Genomic DNA, 24,841 nt, shown 5'->3' with positions numbered 1-24,841 from the left:
TACGGTCGGCGTTTCACCGTCCGCACAGATCATGCGGCACTGCAGTACGCCCTGAAGGTTCAACAGCCATCGGGACAATTGTCCCGATGGTTGGAGGTCCTCCAGGATTTCGATTTCGAAACCACCTACCGTAAGGGCGTTCGCCACACCAACGCTGACGCTCTGTCACGGATGCCAACCGCCTCCGAATGCGCATGCCTCCTGGGGTCTGGGCGTTGCAAGCCGGCAGGGGACATGATGGTTCCGGTCCTGGCGGCCGCCGCCAATGACGAAACATTGGTCACCAATGATATCGCGGAACAGGGGAAAGATTCCCTGCTTGGGTTGCCCGTTAATGAATGGGGGCGCCTCCAAATGGAGGATACCTCCCTCCTCGCGTTGCGTCGTCGCGCCGGGGAGAGGGGGCGGGGGACGGGTGAGGCCGACGCTTGGGGCATGCACGCAGGGTTGCTCATGCATTGGGACAGCAAATCCCACCGTCACCGGCTGGTGGTCCCTTCGGGATTACGGGGTAAGGTGGTGTGGGCTGCGCATGAGCGCCTCCTCCACCTGGGGACCCAGAAAACTCTCGCCTTGCTCCAGCTGAATTTTTTTTGGCCAGGCATGACAAGGGATGTCACTGATCTGTTGGCAGCATGCCCTCGGTGTGCGCAGCGCAAACCACCGGCACGGGAGTCGAACCCGCCCTTGCAGTCCATCCAGGTCTCCCGAGTAAATGAACTGGTCGCACTCGACATTCTGGGGCCATTCCCCGCCACCCCCAGGGGAAACAGATATTTGCTTACTGGGGTCGAATATTTTACGCGCTGGCCTATGGCCTGGCCCCTGCCAAATCAGTCGGCAGCAGCCATCGTCGACGCCTTTGTCCAGGGTTATGTCATGGACAAAGGTGCTCCGGAGCGGTTGCTGACCGACCAGGGTAAAAATTTTTCCGGGAAACTCCTAAAACAAGTCTGTGATCTCCTAGGAACGAAAAAAATTCGAACCTCTCCTTATCACCCGCAAACGGACGGGATGGTCGAGCGTCTGCATCGCACCATCTCGTCTATGTTGTCGCAGCAAGTCTCGGACTCACAGACTGATTGGGACTTACAAATTCAAGGGGTTCTAGCGGCATACAGATTGGCTCCCCATGCTGCGACGGGATTTTCACCATTCTTTCTTATGTATGGCCGCGAACCCGACCCACCTGTTTCGGCACAGCTGCAGATCCCCGCGCCGCTGGGTAAAATTAAATTGGATGAACACGTTAAATTTAACCTTGAAAAACTGACTGAGGCACGGGATGCTGCGAGGCTAAATTCTGACAGGCGTCAAAAGGCGAACGAGCGCCTCAGGCTGGCTCGCGCGCACGTGCTGCAGTGGAAGCCGGGGGACAGGGCATGGCTGCACTGTCCCCAGGTACCACTCGCGACCTCCTCTAAACTCGTGCGCCCGTGGCGGGGCCCCGTCGAGGTTGTCGAGGTTTTGAGGCCTCAGTGCGTCCGAATCAAATGGGGCAGGCGCCGGTGGTTTGTACACCCCTCTAGGCTAAAACCGTTTGTTGCGGTGCGAGGGCCCACTCCACACGCGCGGGGCCAAGCATGTGGGGGGTCGACCGACTCGGAGGGTCCGTCGCTGCTCTCGCCTGATGTGTTGCCGGCTGTCCCACCCACAGGTGCACCGGGAATGACGGGCTCATGCCCTACAACACACACGGGTGATGCCGACGGTCGCGCCACTTCAATCGCGACCTCATCTCGAAAGGGACAGCCGCCACCGGATGGTCCGCCGTCCGGGGTTGCCCCGTGTGACGGGCCTGCGGCAAGGACGCGCGCTAAGATGCGCAGACTCTTATAATATACAAAAAGAAGAAATTTTTTTTTATTTCACGTGTCATGGTTACTGTATGCTGCGTCGGTGGTGCGCTCCTGCCACATTGTGTGTTGTGGGTGCGTTGTGTGTCGTGGGTGTGCTGTGTGTGCTGGGGGAGTTCCTGGCTAGTTGTATATACGCGCTTTTACGGATTTCGTATTTATACGGGGGGGGGGGTGCGTCGGACATTCCCTTCGGGGGTGTGCTTGTTCTTCTTGTTGTTCTTGTTGTTGTTGTTCAATTTGCATTTTGTTGAAAAAAATGAGGCACACACGGGGTTGAGGGGTAAATGTTCCTTTATTGGAATTGTTGCAGCCGGGACGGCTGCGAGCTGTAATGGGGGGAGTGATGTAGGGTTGTTACGGGAGGGCTGTAGGTGCATGGGATCCAACGGGGAATAAACACAGTGGGCGGAGCTCCGGGAGTACACGGGGGGGGTGCCCGCAGCGACGTCCGCATCAGGCAGCCTGGGGGGTTGTGATCCTGACGGGGGGTATAAAGGGGGAGGACAGAGAGAGCTCGTGGCTCAGTCTGGGAACGAAGGAGGAAGAAGGAAGATCTTCTAGTTAGAAGCCCTGGACGCCCCTCGACGCCGCCCTTGTAAGGGCTGCGGAGGATCGAGCCAGAGGCGGGGTTCCGTGAACCAGGGTCAGTACCCTGGGACTCCGGAGACCGTAGCCCGACTCACCAGTGTCGGGCCAGTTAGCCTCCCCTAGCCCGTTAGTGGAGGACTTGGGAGTAGGTCAGGACTAGCTAGGGTGTATCCCCAGTTATCCGGGTGAGGGGGCCGCTACCCCCTCTAGTGCTGTCCTGTACCGACAAGCTTGAATAAACATACGTGTGCCTCAACCTGGGTGTCCAGCGTATTTACCGGTACTTCACAAGTAAGGATACTGCAAAGTGTGAGGACATTGAGAATAGCCACTTGTAACGTGGTACAAACCACGCTCCGTTGGTGTCCGTGTTCGTGGCGGCAAAGTTAGTTAGAGCAATGCTGGAAATTTACTTTGCAGACATCCTGAAGGAGGAACAACTCCGTGGTTTCAAGTGGCTGGCTACACACTATTTTAAGGAGCATCATCGTCTAGAAAACAAACCAGGGTCACTTGGAAGAAGCAATGAGTGCCAATGTCGAAGCCGTTGGACCTTTCAAGGAAAAGTTTAAAGGCATTCTTGACAAGGAACCCACTCCCTGAGAAAAAAAAATCAGCTTATGCCTATGAATCTAGCCTGTTTTGGGAGATGCTCCAGTCCAACACGCTGGCTAGTATGTCTTGAAGGTCACACACCACGGGAAGGAAACCAAACAAGGAAAGACTGAGTGTTCCATTCTGTGCCAATTCTCAATAGCGCATAAAACACGTGTGCACAAAAACGCACAAACCCGCAGATGCAAGTGCACATACGAACGTCAAAACACAATTGTTTGCAGCATGACTTCGCGTACTCTGGGCGGAAGACATCTTGTTATGTGTCCTTTAGGCAAGGCAGCTTACATGCACACACGGATGCACGTGCATCTACACTCACACACACAGTCACAGCACTGCCATGAAGAAAATGTCAAAGAAATAAATGAATGCCTTTAAAAAACACATGTGTTTCCGATGTTGTCCAATAGCTATATAGATCCGGGAACTCACGAGTAAGTTGTAAGATTTTAGTAGCGATTGGTTAAAGGGGTATGAAATTTTATTTTTGCAAAAACATGGATAGATCGACGATGGCATTTTCCCAGGCACAGCATGAAGTGTTTTTTTGGCTCCCTTCGAAAAACAGTTTAGTTTTTATTAAAAAAAAACAACTGCTAGAACACACGTGTAAACTTAAAAGCTCAGAATATTTAAAGAACCAATTAATTATAAATTAATCCCAACCTCGCTCATTAGCAATTTTTAAATAAAAGTCAACCAAGACATTAAATGTTTTTTGGCAAGCCAAGAGACACAAGCTTGCAACCTTGCAAAGTCGTTTTGTACTTTAATAAGAACAATTACGGTATTGCAAGAAAATATATAAATGGTTTGAAACGTTGCCAAGGAATGTGGAAAACACATGCACTCCAATCGCAGTGAAAGGTTTCTCATGCATTTAAACTGTAACGGGGAGATTTTAAATTGGAATTGATACTTGGAGGATTCGTGTTCTCCACCAAAAATGCACATCACACAAAACTGTGAAATAATAAAATGTGCACGACGCATCAAAATTAGCGCCGCATTCTGAGGCTTTGCTTCCACGTGTCAAATGCTAAAATGGCCCCAAGCTCGAGTGGCACTAAGCCAAATTACTCTGCGGGCAAGCGGCAATGGCAACAGCACATGTCCTGGCTTGTCCACTGGTTGTCTTTCAGTGGGATTTGTCTGCCTTAATATAGGCTTTTCACCCTACTCTAATCACAGTGCTAAACCTATCTCTGGCATTACTAAAATTCTGCTTCCAGCTTCACGGATTGTGCAGTACCTGCCACAAAAGTTATTGGCTGTGGTGGCAACTTTCAGGAATTGTCGTTTCCTGTTCAATTACTGTGCTGAGCCTACATAGGCGAATTCCACGACATCCACGGTTGTACGCCATCAAATAATGTCCTTTCGCAACGAACCTGATTCCAGGCCACGGCTAATATCAGTGGTGAGTGAATATCTGGACTGGTCCTCGACCACAATACTCTCCTTTCACCATTCAAAACTCATCGGTGTGGTGAAGTCTAGTCAAACCCCTGCCATGACCAGCACAGCGTGGAGGGGGTCCTTCATCCAGCAGTGAATTCATGTTTAGGCAGTTATTCACATCAGCATACAGTACTGAATTTAACTCGTAGAAAAAGCTTACAAAAGCATGAGGGGAGTTATTTTGGGAACAGCACGCAAAACACCACTTTCTCAGGCTTTGCTCGTAAAATATAGTGCAACTTACAGGTGGCATGCATCCATGTGTACGTAAGGCTACACATATATGGATTGTGGTGAAAATAATTAATCAATATATTCTCCATGGTCTTGTGCAGCCCAGAGGCATCCTGCAAACGAAATCCTGTTTACGTTCGGAAATAGGAGCCCATTTCCCTGCCACGTTCACACAGCTTGCAACGCACACTTCCTTCCCTTTTTAATCACCCATTTGGGAAATGTTTTGGGGGGGGGGGTGGGGGGCGTCCCCTTTGCACGCCAAAAGATCCCGGTGCAGAAAGTTTTACGAGAGCTGCAAGGATTTAAGGATCAACGAACACTTGGTGCGTGAAACAAGCCGCAGTCACTCAAGTGTGTAAAGCCAGATGCTGAACGCGACGTTGTATGTTGCCTGCAACAAATATGACCGAGACGATCAATTACAGTACGTCGCATGTCCGATCGCTGGATATTCCCCTTGACTAATTAACCACCCATACCCAGCGCAGTATTTGTGCACGCTGTCACAATCATTTTCTATAGACATTGAAAATAAATGACCTTTTCACACGCGATAATTAATTCTTGAATCTTTTTTTAAAAATAGATATTGGCTTGCTTCCAAAGAACAGTAATGCATTTCCCCTTTTTTAGAGCGGCTTGTGCTTCGTCTAGTTGCCTATTTGCATATTGTGCAATTGCCATTTATGGCAGATGTTAACATCTGACCTTTTCACAAATCCACGCGTACCTCACTCCCCAGCGAGTCGGATATGCGACATTGTACTGTACCTTTAAATCACCGTTATAGCCATGCTATTCTTGCGAATGGCAATTTGTTCAGAAGCAAAATGCCAATGTCGAGGTCTGCTAGCCATGAGGGCTTAAGAGAGTTCACGTGATTTTGATATTCCTCCATATTAGCTAAATCGCACCGAATACCGGTTTCAAATTGAAATTCGTAAAGTTTCACACTGTAGTTCAAATGTATGGTTTAACGTTAATGTTGTGGTAATTTGACAACAAATGCTGGCAAAACAAACGTTGCAATTATACTTTTCATAAAAAATATATTGTAGGCACCAACATTCAAGCATAGGAAAGCAACATACACAAACATATTTATTCAGGCAGACAAAATATAAAGTTAACAATAGGATCTTGACTTAAAGCTTTCGTGACTGCAGGAATTCATATTCTTTGGTTCGTTCGGTAAAGCCACGTAGATAAAATAAATAATACAAATAATAATATCACGACGTTTCGATCGCAACACAAACAATCGTCATCAGGTGAAAAATATAGCGGGAGATCTGCTGAGACTATATGGTGGGAGCGCCAAGTCAGGGAGTTATCAAGGTTTTAGATGGGTGTAGCCCAAGGGTCAGTGGGCGGGCTAGAGATGAAATTTGCATGTAAATGTAAGATCGGATAAATCTTGACAAACGAAGCTGTGGGGGTGGCCATTGTATTGTGAGAGATTAGAATGTCAATGTAAGAAATGTGCTTGTTCTTTCCGAGCTTACATTTACAAGCAAATTTCTTACATTTACATGCCAATCTCTCACCTGATGACGATTGCTTGTGTTGCGATCGAAACGTCGTGATAGTTATTTTTATTATTTGTTCTATCTACGTAGCTTTATCGAAAGACCCAAATAATATTAATAACACTAGGGTCATTACCACAATTCGCATAATAAATCCACACTGTGCAAGTCAAAAACGAAGCACTCGCAAGCAAGCAATGCATTTATGGTTGTGCATCTGAGAACAGGATACTAATGTAAAAATCATTGTATTCTTACAAAAGTATTTAAATATGCTAAGCGTCCTTACATAAATTTCCATTAAAATGTCCATGGTACTTGTTTGGACAATACAGGACCCCAATACCCTAATAATCTGCATCTTACCACACTCTGTTGAACCCACATTTCCCAAAATCCTTGGTACTTTTAATCCTGAAACTTGACAAAAAAAATGTGCATTTCTGGATATCTTCCGAGAGCCACAAATTCCTCCCATAATTCGTGGTACACCGCGCTAGCTGCGTCAAAATATTTACGAATTCGTGAGGTATTCAATGTATTTTAATATACAGTAATTTACATTTTTACATGTCTTTGCATTGCAAATAGGCTGCTTCTTTGAAATTGGAGCTCTGATAGGTCTTTGAATTTGGGGGCTGCAGAGAGAATCGCAGAGTTGCAGAGAAAGGTAGGAGGAAATGCGGCATTTTAAAAATGCATTGTGTGTAAACCATGATCTGTACTAAGTGGGCTGGGCTAACATAGGCTTGCAGTGAAACACCAAAGCAAACTATTAATTTACCAATGTTTTTGTTTTCATCAGTGCATACAGCTATGGTGATGTGATCTGTTGAGTAGGGAAGAATTTTGCATTTTGTACATTTGGATATCAAGTCTAAACAAAGTCCAAAGACTCTTTAAACAGAGCCACACTGGCAGATGAATTTGCTAGTAGTTACGTGCCCATGTTTCCCCTGCAATCTGCACTTTTTTTTGAGGATGAATGAATTTTCGAATATTTTGAGCGTTTTACAGAACTAACCTCTGCGGTGCATTGTGGATGATGGGATCCCTGATATGCTGCCCCCATATCACCGTGGATTATTGAGTTCTGCTGTACATGGTAACAAAATATTGACTCTTCACTTGCCATACCAAAACAGCAGATAAATATATGGTATTTAACAAACAAAAAACTATTTGGAACATTCAATATGCAAAAAGTCAAGTCACAGTATCTCCCTGCACAAATGAGCAATAAGAATGTGATTACTACATGTGCTAGAAAATCTGTGCCAGTGCCTGATATTTCAAATTCCCATCGAGGAAAAGTCTCCCTACCGAGGGCAACCACTGCCGATGTAAAATAAAGTGGAACCGATTTTATCGACCCTGATGGTCTGATGAGCTAAGCTAACAACCAAAAATGTTTTAAAGGGCAAACGCTCGAACCACTGCAAGATCCAAAGGATAAATAAAATGAAAAAAGTAACCATATTAAACACGTATCCTTTGCATTGAAAATAAACATGCATTTTACCCATAATAGCTATCCCTTTAACTTATAAATGATAGACAATAAATACACAGGTCACATTGACACAAAATTGTCAGTTTTTGTAAAACAGCAACAATAAAAAAAAGACTGAGAATCAACAGTTCAACAGAAAACAAGCCATTGTATTTGTCACTCATCTACATGGCATACAAAATGTTAGCGAATACATTGCGATACAAAGCTGTAACCCATTAACACAATAAAAAATATGGAGCTAATATTCTTTGGGTCTTTCGGTAAAGTGACGTAGATAGGTTCAAAGAAAATAACAAAAAACTACGACGTTTTGATCGCAACACAACCGATCGAAACGTCGTAGTTTTTTGTTATTTTCTTTGAACCTATCTACGTGACTTTACCGAAATACCCAAAGAAAATGAATTCCTGCAGTCACGAAAGCTTTAAGTCAAAATATGGAACGTTAATCATTAAGGTTGCCGCAATTGCGGTGCTCATTGAAAAAAAATATTACCTGCCATTATATTATTGGAATAATCAAGTCAAAGCAGTAAATAGCTATTTACTTACTCTATAAAGCGTTTTCAGCCGTAACTGACTATGCATAATTACTAAATTAAACTTTTAGTAATTATTTTCATTATATAACATGTTTTTGTTTAGTAAGTGACAGCATGAAAGATATAGCAGGCCAATTTTAGAAAGACATGCGCAGACTTAAGTTGAATGAACTGCAGTTGAATAAATACGATGTAATTTTTATTCACACTTGGAGTACAACAAGAAACCCATACAAATGTGAAATACCAAGTCATGAATTTATGGGAACTAATTTTGTGATAATCGTCACAGCGTAAAATCAGATTTCGTAGCGTATTGTGAAAATGTATAGCATGACAACCCTATGATTATTTAAAGTTTCCACGTTACATTTCAATACACTGTACAGTGAATTTATGACAAAAAACTTACAGAATGGTATACAAATTGCAAAACTAAGAAAATATTTTTTTCCTAAATTTAATTTTAGATTTACTGAGCTTTGTACTAACTTTAGTACAAGTAAAACGACTCACAGATGTTGCACATCCAGAAATATAAGCTTAGTATCAGAAAGTTACCAATGTACAGCAACTCTGAAGGATGGCAAAGCTATGATTGATTCAGGTCTGCACGATGTCAAATATCGTATACATCTTAAAGGAATTAAAATGTGCACTATTGATAGAGTCTAGGTATGGAATGGAAAAGTCTTTGTAAGTTTACATTTCTTTCTGTTTTTTTTTGTTAAACTGCATAAATATAAATGTGTTGCTAACCCGCCACCAGCCAGCACAGCCATGTCATGTAAACTTCAGCACATCGGTGTGTTGGAGAGTAAACGCACAACATTTACAATATAAGTACGACGTCTCACTGGTTAATACAACCAGCTTCATCACCGGTGTGCTGAAGGAGTAACTAATTGGCACGTTTTGTTTACGTGACAAACATTACTAATTGGTTGTGTCGGTGGTAGCAGGTTTAACGACACAATCATTTATATTTACAAGATCTAACCCAAAAAACATTTAAGGATATTGGTCGCGAAAGCCTACGTGTTAAACTTACACTGCTGACAAAAATGAAAATTCTCGCGTTGCTACTACACACAAAGTAAACATGCACTTAAGCCATTCTGCACACAAATGTCAGATCTTACCACAACCAGCTTGGCTGATATTCCCTTCCAGACCGAGCAAACAATGAAGCAGATGGCTAGACAAGCATGCCACCTATTGGTATGAATGGATCAATGCAGTTAGCTGAATGTTGGGATGTTTTACATGCACGTTATGCACAAGTCCATACGAAATCATTAACACAAATTGAAGCAAAAGCAGAAGGCAAAAGCCCAGGAGAACCATGTGAGAAAATAACTAAACTTCACATGGCCCTCACTAATTCTCTGTTAATGGGCCAAATACCTGCCAGTGCCATCAATTACTACATAAAGTTTTATAATGCATGAATGAAATAGATGAGTAGATCAACTGTTTTGGCTACTGTACCCCTTGTTTAATTTTGTTTCAAACGAGTACCCCCCCCCCCCCCCGTTGCCTGACCCAAAATGGTTCTAAAAAATAAATGTATTAACGATTAACAAAAATATAGTAATCAATTACCCATTTTGTGAGGTATCCTATCTAGTAACTGCAAGCGAATAAAACGATCTGCATGCGTGACGTAATTTGTTTTCACTCGCTGGCTACTCCTCGAAACCACATTGTTTACGATCAATGAGTTCAGATAGGTCTTTCATATCGTTCGAGGTTACCATACGGATTTTAATGTTATCGTAGTTATTTCATACTGGCATATTCATGCATGATTATTCACCAATGACTCTCATGTATGATTAAATTTCACACATTTATAAATCACCTCGGGTACCCCCAGGGTCCACACATATCCCTGGTTGAGAACCACTGAAATAGATAATTGATATTTTCAGCTTTAATCATTGACTTTGTTATACAAAAGGTTACAAGAGAGAATACATTTTTAAAAAAATCTTTAAAAAATGTCCTTGATTGCTATCCCATTTTAATCACAATTTTATGCCAAGCTAACGATTCTGTATAACCTCACTTGCAATTTAATTTGACAGTGTCGTCTGTTTGCATATTGATACAATAGCCACCCAGCATATGTTTAAAATATCCGTGACTTAATAGTGATTATAGTTTGACCAGTAGAAAAATTATCTGCCCAAGCTACAGGAAATTCATCATTTAATATTGCTCAATGTTGGTGCACTAACTTAGATGTATTAAGTGACAGTCATTTCTGCCAATTAGTATTTTGCTTCATTGCTGTACTTTGTTTTTTCACGTAGTCATTTTGGTGACCCTGTTCACTCTTGCCAATGAGACATCATTGTCTCTTGAGAATTTTAATCCGTTTAAACATAATCAACTTGAGAGGGATGAGAAAGCACGCTACAAGTGTGCATTGACTTGGGTCAGGTGGACGAGTCTAAGTTCTGAGTGGTGGCAGTTATTTGTACCACACCCCACACATTTTTGAGCTTAGAATTAAGTCCAGGATTTCAGCACCAAACAAGTTGAGCACAAATTACACTGTACACTCCAAAATGTTCCCAACCTGGTGGTGCAGTAATTCCCAGTGCCCCCTAGTGGGGGGTTCTTTTTGCTGCAGCGTGCTCCTTGCGATGAGCCTTCCAAGCTACCACTGCAATGACAACCAACAAACACACCTTTAGTTTAAAACGTTTAACTAGAAATACTGAGTGGGGGTGAAATTTGAAACCACGTCCGGTTGAGAAGCACGTTTTGGTCTACTGTGTAGTTATTCACCGGTTGTGCCGTATAGCTATCTCCCGTGCATGGTTAGTTTGTACCGCATGTTGTACGTTTAACTTTTTTCGCCAACCATGCTAATCAGAGGTGCGGGAAGATAACATGTTGTCCTGACAAAGCATGTGGAGCAAAACGTCGGACATCGTGCCGAACACCAAGCGGCACAATGCAAAAACACATTGGAGAGCTATAGAGGACAACCACAAAACCTACGCAGGAGTGATTACTGCTCCCAACCGGACTTGGGTTTCACATTTTACCTCGCTCAATATTTCTAGCGAAGCACGTTAAGACTTAAGATATGAACATGAATTTTAGTTAAACTCTCTAATCAACATTTTGATTACATGACTCTCATTGGGAGGGAGGGAGGGAGGGGGGGTTATTAACTGCCTAATAACCAGCATCTACATTTCACCTAACATGATTTTAATTTTTGATTTAAAGCTTTCGTGACTGCAGGGATTCATATGCTTGGTTCTTTCGGTAAAGTCACGTAGAAGGGAAATAATAAAATTATATAAATATAAATCAATAAAAATCCTCACGACGTTTCGACTGCAACACAAGCAATCATCATCAGGTGAGAAACCAAGAATATGATTTTAAATGTTTTCCCCCACAGGAGTTCAACCAAAATGATAAACAGTGAAATTGTAATGATTTCAAGCATATTCACGAGCACTTGCGATGCAACATTTGGTAGACGACGGTAAATATTATCGTGTTCAAAATCATATTTGTACTTTTTTCACCTCAAGGGAAATTTTCTTAAGTTTACAGCACAACAAATGCCACTGAAAACAACCATCATTCACACAGCGGCATCAAGGTTACCTTGACATTCACGGCTGCAGTAGTACTTAGGCTCATTCCAATGTTCATCGTAGCACCTACAGCGAGAGAAAACCAAGTCAGAGTTACATTACGGATTTATAAAAATGAAAACTATTTCAGATGAGGCACTACCAATGACTTAAATTTTATTCCATTAAAAACACTCTAACATGCTTCAGCAGATCATACAATTCAATGGGTAATTCGAGCTAATGTAAGTAGCTTTAGAGAGCTGTGCAATATCTTGTGCATGTGCATTGTGTGCATCGATAACAATAATGTTTATTAACATGTATTACCTCTGGCATTTCTTAAACAGTTTAGGCTTTGGTTCCATGGCTTTACATTGGTCACATTGTCGCTGCTTGGCCTTTTTGTTTCCGTGTTCTGTTGGTAATGTAACAAAAAATGACAAATACACATTTACTTGTATTACATATCACGATGTAAATTTTAATGTCCTACTATGGCTGAAATGCTTCAATGTCACAAATGTAGTCGAGTCTATGCCTGCAACTATAAACATCCAAAGTATATATGTGTAATCCATATTGACCTGGAGTGCAATATCTGGAATGGGATGTCATGTTGACAAAGCAGAAATAACACTTTTAACGAATGTATCAACATATTATGCATTTGTTTTACCAAGTATAATGATGCAGTTGATTACATACATAGAATGAGGACCTTATTCTGAACAATGAAGCCTGCATATGTTGTTTTAAAGTTGTATTTCTTGACCTTTGATATAATGGAAAGGTTAATAGGTAGTGTTTTTTTGCACTGAAGAACTAATACGCGACTCATAAATACAGAGATGGGGAGGAGTTGTTCACATACTGCACTATGAACCAGGCAAAACGAGTTCTATTTCCAGCCAGACCTAACATGAGAATGATCATCTGCACCAGTCCTTAGGCCCCTGCTTTCACCATCTCACACTGATTTGGCATGAAGTATCGTTCTCATCCAGTGCGATGATCATGAGCTGCGTGTTTTTATTTTTTATTATAATAATGAAGACGGTGGGAAATGTCCTGAAATGACAATCAACAGCCACTACGACTTAAAATATGCATCACAAATTAGCGATGTGACAATATTTTCCCTTCCCTGCATAACATAAAAAACCATCAGTGATTTAATGTTACTAAACTAGACAAGATTGATGCCATCATTGCAATAACGTGAACACCACCTGTGCTCTATTGTTTCCCTACAATGTTTCAAAGCACAAGCAGCCGAGGTGGGCTGTCAGATTTACCATTGCAGGAGCAGTTTCATTTGACAAGAGCACAATTTGCATTCCCATGCTTCATTTACAGCCCTCCCAGTTTGTTTTGAAGCTTTTGATGGCCCGCCACTTACCATCCACGGTGGGAGCACTCGATGCATTGGTAGAAGCTTCTGACTTGGCAGAGCTGGGCTATAAGAGAATGTGACGTCAGATGTGTGCGCACGTTTTTTGTTCATTACGTTTCACACCGTTTTACATCCATAGCTGGACCAAGATTGTTCTTGTAAATTTAGCTATTTTAAAATATTAACTATTCCAGTTCAAATAGTTTGATTATAAAAGAGAAAACATTATCCTCAAATCAGACGCAGAACTGTCAGTGACCTTTATAATACACCTTGAAACAATGCATATCTAATTATTAAACATATGACAATACAAAATGCATATTTGGCAAAATCGTTCAATTGAACTGTCTGTTTTGACTGATGGCTTCGCTCACAGTAGCCAAATAAGCCTCTCAGTGATGTAAAAACTAATTACCAGGGCTAAGGATTAACCTGGTAATTTGCCCAACATGTAATCTTCATTTTGTACAAGCTGTGTACTTGGAAAAATCACGCGTGGCCTTCGTGGATCATGATTAATAAAAAAAAAAATCTATTCGATCACGAAAAATATTTCAAAATATGAAGGTTCTTTAGCCAGTGAGGCTTTAGGACCAATAATGTCTCATTACCCATGATGCACCAAGACAGTAAATTATGCGTTTGCGAAATGGTCCCATGGTGTTGGCAGACGCCGCTTGCTTTTACAACCGAGCAACTCCAATACATTTAACAAGTCACACACTGCTGATGAGACTAAGAATACAACAAAGGATTGCCTTGCCAAAACAACTGTTAGAATAGATTGTGTTGTGTTGTTGTGTATTGCACATTAATGCATTATATTGTATTTATTCTCGAGTTATTCAAGGAATGATGGCCAACCATCTTCCAATAAAAGAACAGTAGTGTAAGATGATGCTTCTTCAGTATTGATGTGGAAAAAGCACAAAGATTCAATACCTCCCCCTCGCTTGCTGTTGACGCCTCATTGAAGGTATCATTGCCGGCTAGCTTCCCAATCAGCTTCTCCACCAAGGATGCAACTGAAAATACAATGGTCGTACCAAGCATTCACAATTAAATCTGGGCGGCGACACAGCCTAGCAATGGAGCGTTTGCAGCTTGTCATGGAGGCATACGGTTCAAGTTCAGTGACCGCCGATAATTAATACGGTGTGTTTTAACCGTAATAACAATACATGCCGTTTGCTTCAAAGTGTACGTTAAACATCCTCAGACGTTATTCAAAAGAGTGGCCCCCATTGTGTACCCGCGTAAGGCCCCAAAATTTGACAAATTACTCAGTTGGGATTATGCCACAGGGCTTCTCTTGAAAATGAAACTCATCCTGGTCCCTTGAGTTCTCACCTGGTTAAACAACAGTAACTGGAAACCCATTGTTAATGTGAGGCTTGAAGATATGTATTATTTTTAAAGTTTTTATAAAATTATGTTAAGTAAATAACACATTACATTACAATTGCTGCAAATGGTGTTATTACATTATAGTAATAAAATCAATGGTACTTGACTCAACTATATTGATATTTAATTTAGATTCCCCACCACTGGAAGGGAAAGTACAGCATATTGTTTCCTTTTAAAAGGAGCTCAATATTTGTATCGGTATGTGAATACATCCATATATAAAATTTAAGTGTTCCTGAACATTAAATGCATCTCAATATATCAGTCCATGAATTAATTCAGGTGTCTTCGCTCAACAAGCGATATACATTTTGTTAAAATGTATCGGTAAGCGAAAACTCGTTAAACGATCGGCGTTTTCCCATTGACTCCCACGTTAAAAGCTGAGCTACATTTAAGTTCCCAAATCTTCCACTTTTTAACAACTTTATTAACGTGAGAAATACAAATGACGTAATAAACTATCAAATGTAACACTTACCACACATGAAGAACCAGTGCATGATCGCCTGTATTGCCTTAACATACTGTTGGGGCAAGTGCTATCAGCGAGCACCTATGAAGGCCGGTACAGGACGAGGGGTGGGTGGCCAGCACCATGCCCCGCCGCCTTTGTATCCCTAGTGGCGATTTTTACACACCAGGTACTCATTTGAGGCGGAGTCAACATAGGGGAGGACCAGGACCAATTCAGATCAATGTCACTGGTGTTAGCCGTGAGCAGGATTCAAACTCGGGTCTCTGCGTTCGTAGCGCCGCATACGAACCGCTACATCGCGCACGAATCGCTAACACCCATTAGTGCCACCACGAAGTTCCCTTCCACCACATAACGAAAAGCATGCGCACTCAGCATAGGACAACTGGTAAACAGCTGCGGTCCACCGTGCATCCCCTGTCGCCACGGGACGCAAATCTATCGATCGGTCTAAACTCGATAAGCAAACATTATGCTCGTTTTTCAAACAAATTGCTCTAAATTCAAATAGCTCGTACTGGTAGGAACCTCCTGGTTACACCAGCCCACAAGGGATTATTGTGTCCGTCGTGCAGGGAGGGGCTGGGTGGGAAGGGTGGGGAGGGGCTGGGTGGGGAGGGGCTGGGTGGGAATGGTGGGGAGGGGCTGGGTGGGGAGGGTGGGGAGGGGCTGGTCACCCCATGGTGTTCTTATAGAACTCAACGTTTAACCTACTCACGCCGGCTTGTGCCCGCCCTCACAGTCGGGCATATTTGCGGAATACACCACGCCGCCGTTGACCCTGGCCATTCACCGAGCAACCCAATGTTCCTACCAGCTCCCTCCGCAGGAATGTGTTTATAGCGAATCCTTGTAGAAAGAATGCTCGTTAAGCATGACACGCATGTACACGTCAATGTAAACATATATTCACGCATGGACGGAAAAGGTTATACGAATGTAAAAAAGCACTTTGCCTATTGTCACTGTCAACACGAACCTTCAGATTTGTTGCTTTTTCGTACGTCACTGCTATCTCTGCACTGGCAAAAAATGCTGCTGTTGCTGTCACAGCGGCACTCCGTGGCATCTTTAAAACACCAGCAAACATGATCTTCCTCTGACAGTATATCCTCCACCACCTGTCGCACTGCACACGATACAATTAATTGGTACCGATATGGTCATTGTATATTAAATGCATTGTCAGTAAAAATATACAAATAATGGTATATTCCAGCAATTGACTGCTCATGCCAATGCTAGCAGAAGGGATTTCACTGTTACCATTCTACTGTTGTTTTATATGTTGTTCTGTCACTTGCATTGATAAGAAACTTTAACAATTGTGGCAAAACCTACACAAAACACATTTTGAGAGGCTCACCTGAAGGTCTTGATCTATATGATCATCTTTTACACCTGGAAGACCATTAATAATAATCAATATGTATATAAAAGCTGAACGTTTTTGCTTGGCATTCAACAGATTAATAAAACGTGGTGGTTGTATACTAAAGGTGGAAATGAATCGCCCACCACCACAATTCAATGAACAGAACTGTCACAATTCAGTCAACATTACATTCAATAATCGATTTTCTAATCAGCTGTGGTAAATATAGCAGCATCTCGTGGTTGGCAGGATCCTATAAAAAAATCGATACTTAGAAAATAAATACATCATTGCACCCTTATTGGACACATATCTTTACAACATTAGACAAGACCCTTCCAGCAAGGCCTGCGATTATCAGGCCTTGCTAAGACCAAGTAAATGTGACGAGGTGCTGGCCACTCACTAACATCCTCTGGGGTCCTATTTCGCAGTCTGGCCTCACGGTTCAGGTCTTCCTCCACAATTGCATCAAAATTCTTCCTCTTGGCCAACTTCAAGAAGTCCTTCAGAACCCCCTTCACCAACTTGGACTCCGTTGAAGTCGTCTTTGGGGCATTTTCCTGAGGGATGGAAAAAGACACAAGGCAACGAGCTATACTCGCGAGGCCTTTGAGCATAGGCTGCATTTAAGATAATCAAAAGTACGAGTTAATAATATTAAAGTGGTTTTCAGTACCAGTCCATAAGCCACTATCTCAAAGCAATTTTGCACTATTGTTCAATCATTCTGTATCAATATAAGTAATTATATTTAAGATGTACAGCCCATTGTGAATCCACTGATCAATGTGATCCGCCAAACACGTTTTGGTCATACTTGATCATGCTGGTCAGCGAGGATTGGGTGAAGCATTATCCTTAGAAACATTTTGGATACCAATCTGCAACTGATGCCAGCCATGGCTGTGAATCAATATCCCTAGGTTCATACGACAGTGACAACTACTATTCCATTACTCGATAGTTAATTTGTTTATTTATTAATGCTATGTGCCCTGATTCAATTGCCATGGAACCATGGGTATGCGACGCTCTATATATAGAAATAAATGCATAAACAACATGACTCAGAATTGACAAGTGAAATTATCCCATAAAAAAAAACATCTATCTAGCTGTAAACACAAACCTTTACAAAGTTATAACAATAAAGGCTAAAATACACGTTTATATTATAAAGATGTTTGCTTCATGAAACAAACCAATTCAGTTTCTTTCGAACTCTAGAAATGTTTCCTACTGAGATGGAGCAGATGGGTTTCTCATTTTACTATACAAGCTACAATGATGGCATATTCTGTTGTCAGCATAGATTTCCGCAAGGGTAATTGGTTTACGATACATGACAGACATATTGAGCCTCATGCAGCCTTTCTGCTGTATTTATTTCGTGCAATACAATTAGCTTGGGACATTACAATCAAGAACATGTTGCTGCTCATTCAAGCTTACCTTAACATGTTTTGCTGTTGGCTCACTTCCATCGCTATTCGCTCCAGACAGCTTCACGTCTTCCTTTTTTGTTTCCGTTGTTCTCGTATCTGAAAAAACACAGAATTACATAAAAATGCACTTGAAAAAAAAAGTCACATTTAAATTTCGTACTAAAAAATAATATGGCTGGTGGTGTCTTTTAGGCTACCATTAGTCCTTTAACTTCTAAGATTGCATAAGCCATATTGACTTTGTGCGAACAAATTAATCTGTGACCTCAAGGGCCACAACTTAAAAGGCTCCACACATCTGGAACACGCTTATGTATCAACTACTATTTTATATGAATGTACAAATGTTTAAAATCAAGCACTTAACTCGCATTACCTTTAGGTATTGGAGTATACAAAGAGTAATTGGTAGTTGTGGTGGCAGCCTTGGTGGTGTTTTGCTGGGAAAACCGTGTCTCTTGGCCAGGGTGTAAATCTTCCGTTGAAGGATCATTTGAACGTTCTTGCTTCGATTTAGACTTGGATTTTTTATTTCTTTTGAGAATATTTAAAGGACTGTCTGACATTTTTATAGAGTCCGTGTCCATGCCATACTTCCTAACAAACTCTGGTGACCAATAGGACTCATCCGAGCTGTCACATTTCTCTGCCTCGATCCAATACCTCAAGCAGTTGCACACAGACTTCCCAAATTGAATAAATAGTGGAGACACGAAGCACATCTGCAGAGAGTGGAGTACAAAGCATTGTATTAAAGTCTGGGCGTACCAGAAAAAACTCCCATGAATATTGTGAGCAAGGTTAGATAAAAGCCATATGCACAGTAGAGGCATACATACCGTCTCAAGGGTCAAAGGGGCACCTGGAGAACCAAATAGATTTCTAAACGTTTCCCTGTAACATAGAGAAATTGAATTATTACAGCACTTTACTCTTCTAATACATATGCTCATAGGACAATTACGGTTATTTCAATATATGGCATTTCCCAATTAACTGCTGGATGAAGGTCTCTCCTAAGCGATGTTGTCCATTGCGGTTGACTATACTTCACCACGGTGGTCAGTGCGGGTTGGAGAAGCGGGGCTTTGACCAGTTCAGATATCACTCACTGCTGATGTTAGCCATGGCTGGGAATTAAAATCAGGCAGCTGGGATCATAGCAGTGTGCTCACTATTGTGCCACTGGTCCAATTCCAAGTTATACAAACCCTTTTAGAATGAGTTGTTTAAGTGAACTATAAAAAAGAGTTAAATGTTATAAAATTAGATTCAATATTCAATTGTAAAAAATGGGTAAAGATGTTTAAACTACAAATACAAAAAAATGCACAACCTTCACCAAAATAATTCTTGAAAGTTTTTAGAGACGACATATTTCTGATGTTAACCCTCGTACAAGGTCAGCAGCTTATTTGAACTGCATGGACACTACAAGAGATAATGCATTGCAAGTCAACCTTGGATGTAACAAAGTGCTTCACAATCAGAACAATAAGAGGGCATATATTGAAAAGTTATGCAGATGAAACGAGGACAACAGTTACAGTATTACTGAAGTAAATTTCACAAGCCCAAATTTGTGTAGCCAACTCAAATACACAATTAAGTGAACAAAACAATGCTCGCTTGGACTCACCTAGTTTCTTTCATATAAAAAGGATCCCAGGCTGTTGAGAAAAAGAAAATCAGAATGACCTTACATTTTATTTTCATCCAAACAAATATATTTGTACGTGCCAGCTATAAACCTGACCACGGTTTTTATTTTATTTTACTCGGGTATGTTTTGTTGAAAAGAAACATAATAAAATATATTTACAGAGAGATTATATCATTATGATGCTGGGCCAATTCCATGTATAAGTGTTTGGTATGTGAGAAAATCCACACATGAGAAGGGACAACAGTCAGAGCTATGTACAAATATTTTAAATCCACAAATAGATACCACTCTCAATGAACTCCTGTGTATGTGTAGGGGTGTTGCGGGAGGGCGAACAAACACACCAGGGGTGGTTATGCCCGCACGCGGAAGGATGCTTACATCCACGTCCGAATCGGTAAGCCCTGGGGGGCTGTAACGGCGCTGTGATCCCCCACGGCCCCACCCCTCGTGGGGGAGTTGCTATATAAGGCGGTGAGCCGGTGGGCTCGGGGTTCAGTATTCAGCTTAACCAGTGAAGAGTGAAGACCGGCTAGATAGGCCCTGGGACTCCCCTGGATCGCTGTCCTTCTAAGGACCGACCAGGGCAAGCCAGTGGCGTGGCCCCGAGAGCCCAGAGCCGATGCTCTTGTAAGAGCCGGTCTGGTGGCTAAGGGTGCCGTGATCCTAGCTTGGCCAGAGCTGGATCAGCTAGCCTCCCCTAGCTCTCGAGTGGAGGACCTGGGAGTAGGCTAGCCGGGCTAAAGTTAGTGGGGTCTCCCTGTTAGACGGGTGAAGGGGCCGTTATCCCTTCAAGTGTTGTATACATTGGCCTGTGCTAAGTGTAACGTTATAATAAATAAGTGTGCCTCCGACTACGTCGTTTACGTCTCATTGAACCTACTACATGTGTACTCAACACAGTGGTGTGCTGCCATCTTCTGGCGACATCGCATATAAATATTTCCGAAAATAATTGTAGCTCAGGTGCAAAAAGAAACAATATTACAATAATGCATTTCTAGTTACCAGCACTCAGAGTACCTCTTTCACAGCTGTATGATTTGTATTCAATGCTAATTTTCAATGTAACAGTGTATAGTGGATGCAGGACAACACATCTCAGCCTTACCCACTGAACCACCAGTACAATTAACAGCCTTGTGTCTGTTTTTAGCAACGTTGAAAACGTCCTCCATATATCTCCTTGCATTTGAATATCGATCTGTAAATTTAAAAACATCAACAATATTTAATTGACTATTACACTTTTCGTATTTTAAATCAAATACGGTACAAAAATGCTAAACGGTCAAATGTAGGCAATGTACACTCAAAAATAATGAAACGCTAACTCATGATTAGTGTGAACATTTAAAAAAAATAAGCACGTGTCCAAAACAGATACGATCATAATGTAACAGCTGAACTGCCACCTCTCACCTTGACAAAACTGTGTCTCTATGTAAGTACAGCCATATAGGAAATAAGCATTAACTTCACCTGCCTGCAAAAAAACACACACGTACATGTTAAACACTCTATACTTTATAAAACAGTTGTTTATCGTTAAATAACTTTACAAATAATAGCGAATGACTGTTATAAAAATATGGTTCGAAGTATCAATTGTAGATATCATTCTAAAACACTCTTTGAAAGTCAAAATGTGAGCACACAAAGTCAAGAAATACTGATGCACATAATTGAAAAAAAGAACGATTTATTTATAAAACACATATTAAATAGTTACAAAATGATCTCATATCCAACCGCATATGCATCTGTTCGTTTGTTATGGTGAATACAAACTTGTCTATATACAGTCGATGTATTTAGTGGATACAAAAAAGAGATTTGTGCACGCAGAAGGGTGGAGGGCACTGGAATATGTCGATGTTTGGCTTACTATTTGTGGACAGAGGTCTTCATAAAATGTCCGGAATCCCAAAAGAAATCTTTTCCAAAACCTGTTCCCCTGCAATTACATTTCAGTGATGAACAAATCAGATGTTTACTATTAAGATATATGAGATGTTTACGAGTAAGATACATATGAGATGTTTACGAGTAAGATACACATGACCACAAAGGACAGTACTGTTTTCAAATGGAGCTGTTCAACAAAGTGAAAGTTTGAATTTTTTTTACATTGCAGGTGTTTATATTAAAACAGAAATGTTAACTTAACATTTTAAAAACTTAGCGAAACATACATTTTACTGCTTTGAGTTATTTAATAACTTTAAATGTGTACAATCTTACTGCCATGCAGAGAACAGTTTTAAAACCCATACCACCGTTTAAATATCTCAAACAAGTATCACATTAAGCCATCTCACAGTAGGTTTCATTGCCTTGTTCCCCACACATGTTTGTCTTATAAATTATTAAGATGTGACTATGAGAAGGCATGCTGGTTTAAACATAAACATTTAATTACTTGAGATAAAAAATAGAAATAAAAAAACACAATGTAAATCTATATATGGCCATGTCAGAAAGGCAGTATTACCTGTTCAAGCCACATTCTTTTAAACACATCCCTGTGCTTGTGAAAAAACAAAAGATCGTTGGTGTCCATCTCTCCCTCATACAAATAGATGGAATTCGGACCAAGAATAATCTTCCTCATGATGCTTTTCGCCAATAATCTTCTACTGAAAAGAAACGTCACATTTGCAGATGAGTCTCAGACAGTGGAAACCGGTCTCGCGTTTGCATGCCTAAACATTGGCGCAAGGCAAAAACAGTGGTCTTTAAACATGACGTACACACAGCAACTATCATCAGCCATGTTAAATCAAATTCTGAATGCCTATATCCCATGGTCCTGCGATGTATAATCTCCCGAGCACACATCTCGTCGGTGTACTGCTCTCACTTCGTTACATTCCTTCAATGCCACTCGATTCCAGTGTGCCTACCATAGCTGCCCTAAGCACATAAACTCTGCTGTCTTGTCAAGTTGTGTCGCTCTGACAGATGATCTACAATTTTTTGCGAACTTGTGGTACGTGACCTTTGCTAAAATGTATCCTACGCCTTCTAAACTCAGTTTTTCTAACATTTCCTCGCAGTTAATTCCCAAATTATTGGAACATATTTCGATAACCGTAGCGAAATGCATTTCACATTGTAATACTCTTCTTAATATTTATCCTGGCACTTTATACATGTGACCTTAGTATGGCCGTTCCGTTTTTGTAAATGTGTTTCTAAATATTATTTCTAAAAGGCGCATGGATGATTACATCAGTCTCGACTCAGCCCAATAAACATGACAACGCCCCGATGTTTCATCACTTTTTTTGGCGTTTCCCAAAGTCTAGGCACAACGTTTGATTCAAATGTGAGGTTTTTCTCCAGTCTCATTAAACAGTGACACTAGCTACGTACGCGTGTCCAGCATTGGCATCATTAAAGGCCGCCATTGACATTATTAAAGGCCCGTCAATATCGATCGATACGATGAGAACCGCGTGTGCCGCGAATACGATTGACTACGTCGGTAAATCCAAACTAAAATCGCAAATACAATGGGGAAAAAAATCCAACACAACGAGGCCAGTGACAAAAAGTGCACCACGTTCAACACGTAGATAACCAAGACAAATCCTGGAGGAATGTGGTCACAGCAGCAGCAGCATGTTTAGCATTCGCAGGCCTGACCAGACTGGACAAGGCCCCTACCCTCCCTCGGTTCCGTAACCCTCCCGTCAACTCCCGAGGAGCTGAATAACATCAACTCACGCACGCCAGCAACGACCTTCCAGACTGCGAAGAAGAGACAGACAGACGACGACGAAACCACGAGTGGCGTTGGGTAACTTCGCGTTGGGCGTTCAGACGCGCTGCGACTTGAGGCGACCCCGACTCCACCGTGGGCCCTCCCGAGGAGGCTCTGGCCAAGACGCGGCTCGCTCATTGGCCCGCGTGGCGCGAGTCGGCTGGGTGACGTCACCAGCCACGATGACGCGAGCGAGTTAGAGGGGTGGGGTTGGGTGGATGGTGGGGTGGGGTGGGTGGAGGGGTGGAGGGGAGGGGTGGGTGGGTTTGTGGAGGGGTGGGTGGGTTTGTGGAGGGGTGGGTGGGTTTGTGGAGGGGTGGGTGGGTTTGTGGAGGGGTGGGTGGGTTTGTGGAGGGGTGGGTGGGTTTGTGGAGGGGTGGGTGGGTTTGTGGAGGGGTGGGTTTGTGGAGGGGTGGGTTTGTGGAGGGGTGGGTTTGTGGAGGGGTGGGTTTGTGGAGGGGTGGGTTTGTGGAGGGGTGGGTTTGTGGAGGGGTGGGTTTGTGGAGGGGTGGGGTGGGTGGAGGGGTGTGGAGGTGTGGTGTGGGTGGAGGGGTGGGGTGGGTGGAGGGGTGTGGAGGTGTGGTGTGGGTGGAGGGGTGGGGTGGGTGGAGGGGAGGGGTGGGGTGGGGTGGGGGAAACGCGTGGACGAGTGAGTGAAGTGCATCATGCGCATGCGTCATGCGACGTTGATTAAACTGTAACACGTTTGTTTGTTTCTGGGTAAGTGTTATTGCCTAATTGCTTATGCCTGAAAAGTAAAAAAAATGGCTGTTATTCCCCACAAACTTTGCTTTTGTGACAGGGACAGGGATATTTTGAAATGTACCTATTTTCCAGAACATTCCAGATCGATTCAGTAGCTGAGTAAACTTGGAGTAACTTCTAGAACATTCTGGAACTTTCCAGTAATATAAATAGTAGTGTAAATTCAGGAGTCTTAAGCCCACCAGTTCAGTTTAGTTCCAGCTGCCTAAGTGGATACATATCTGCATTTTTCTGAGATGGCATCAAGAGGCTGCAAGCATCCGGCAGACGCATTTTGCTATGTCTGCGGCCAATTTATCAAGACAAGAGCGAAAAATACTCCGTGGAAGCATCTGCTAAGATGTGTGAGGCCTACAAGGCATATTTCGGCATGCCTGTCGGGGATCAAAACAAACCATGGGCACCTCATTTCACCTGCGAGCAATGCAAAAATCTCTGGAGGGTAAGATGGACAATTGTTGCTTGGAATTTTATGTTCTAAAAAGGGTTAAAATTGTTCAAGTTTTTTTATTTAAAAATGTTTTACAATTTTCAATATTATTAAACAAATATATCATACAGTATATGAAAAAT

General features: G+C 42.2%; 1 protein-coding gene across 1 annotated transcript; it reads right to left on the bottom strand.

Annotated features, from left to right (window-relative positions):
* Positions 1 to 8,167: 8,167 nt before the first annotated feature.
* Positions 8,168 to 23,624, bottom strand: LOC144934771 (uncharacterized). The gene is made up of 16 exons (XM_078860901.1): positions 23,471 to 23,624; positions 22,229 to 22,373; positions 21,623 to 21,691; positions 21,157 to 21,220; positions 20,846 to 20,938; positions 19,708 to 19,738; positions 18,908 to 18,962; positions 18,445 to 18,790; positions 18,076 to 18,164; positions 17,027 to 17,183; positions 16,225 to 16,374; positions 14,300 to 14,382; positions 13,361 to 13,418; positions 12,289 to 12,376; positions 11,990 to 12,045; positions 8,168 to 11,024 (listed from the first exon to the last, which is right to left on the bottom strand). Exons 2-16 carry the CDS (start codon positions 22,346 to 22,348, stop codon positions 10,966 to 10,968), a joined length of 1,518 nt encoding a protein of 505 aa, XP_078717027.1. The 5' UTR covers positions 22,349 to 22,373; positions 23,471 to 23,624; the 3' UTR covers positions 8,168 to 10,965.
* Between the last annotated feature and the right edge of the window lie 1,217 nt (positions 23,625 to 24,841).

Source organism: Lampetra fluviatilis, chromosome 11 (genome assembly GCF_964198595.1).
Source record: "Lampetra fluviatilis chromosome 11, kcLamFluv1.1, whole genome shotgun sequence".
Taxonomy (NCBI): domain Eukaryota; kingdom Metazoa; phylum Chordata; class Hyperoartia; order Petromyzontiformes; family Petromyzontidae; genus Lampetra; species Lampetra fluviatilis.
The sequence above is the reverse complement of the archived record's forward strand: the minus strand, read 5'-3'. Positions and strand labels throughout refer to the sequence as shown.

Bases quoted from the DNA above. Each gene is read 5' to 3' on its own strand.
- LOC144934771 (XM_078860901.1), bottom strand. From the start codon at position 22,348: ATGAGGAAGATTATTCTTGGTCCGAATTCCATCTATTTGTATGAGGGA. The intron at 18,165-18,444 runs GTAATGCGAGTT...GTGTTTTTTCAG, and splicing joins GTATACTCCAATACCTAAAG to ATACGAGAACAACGGAAACA. The intron at 14,383-16,224 runs GTTCGTGTTGAC...TTGTATTTTCAG, and splicing joins AAAAAGCAACAAATCTGAAG to TTGCATCCTTGGTGGAGAAG.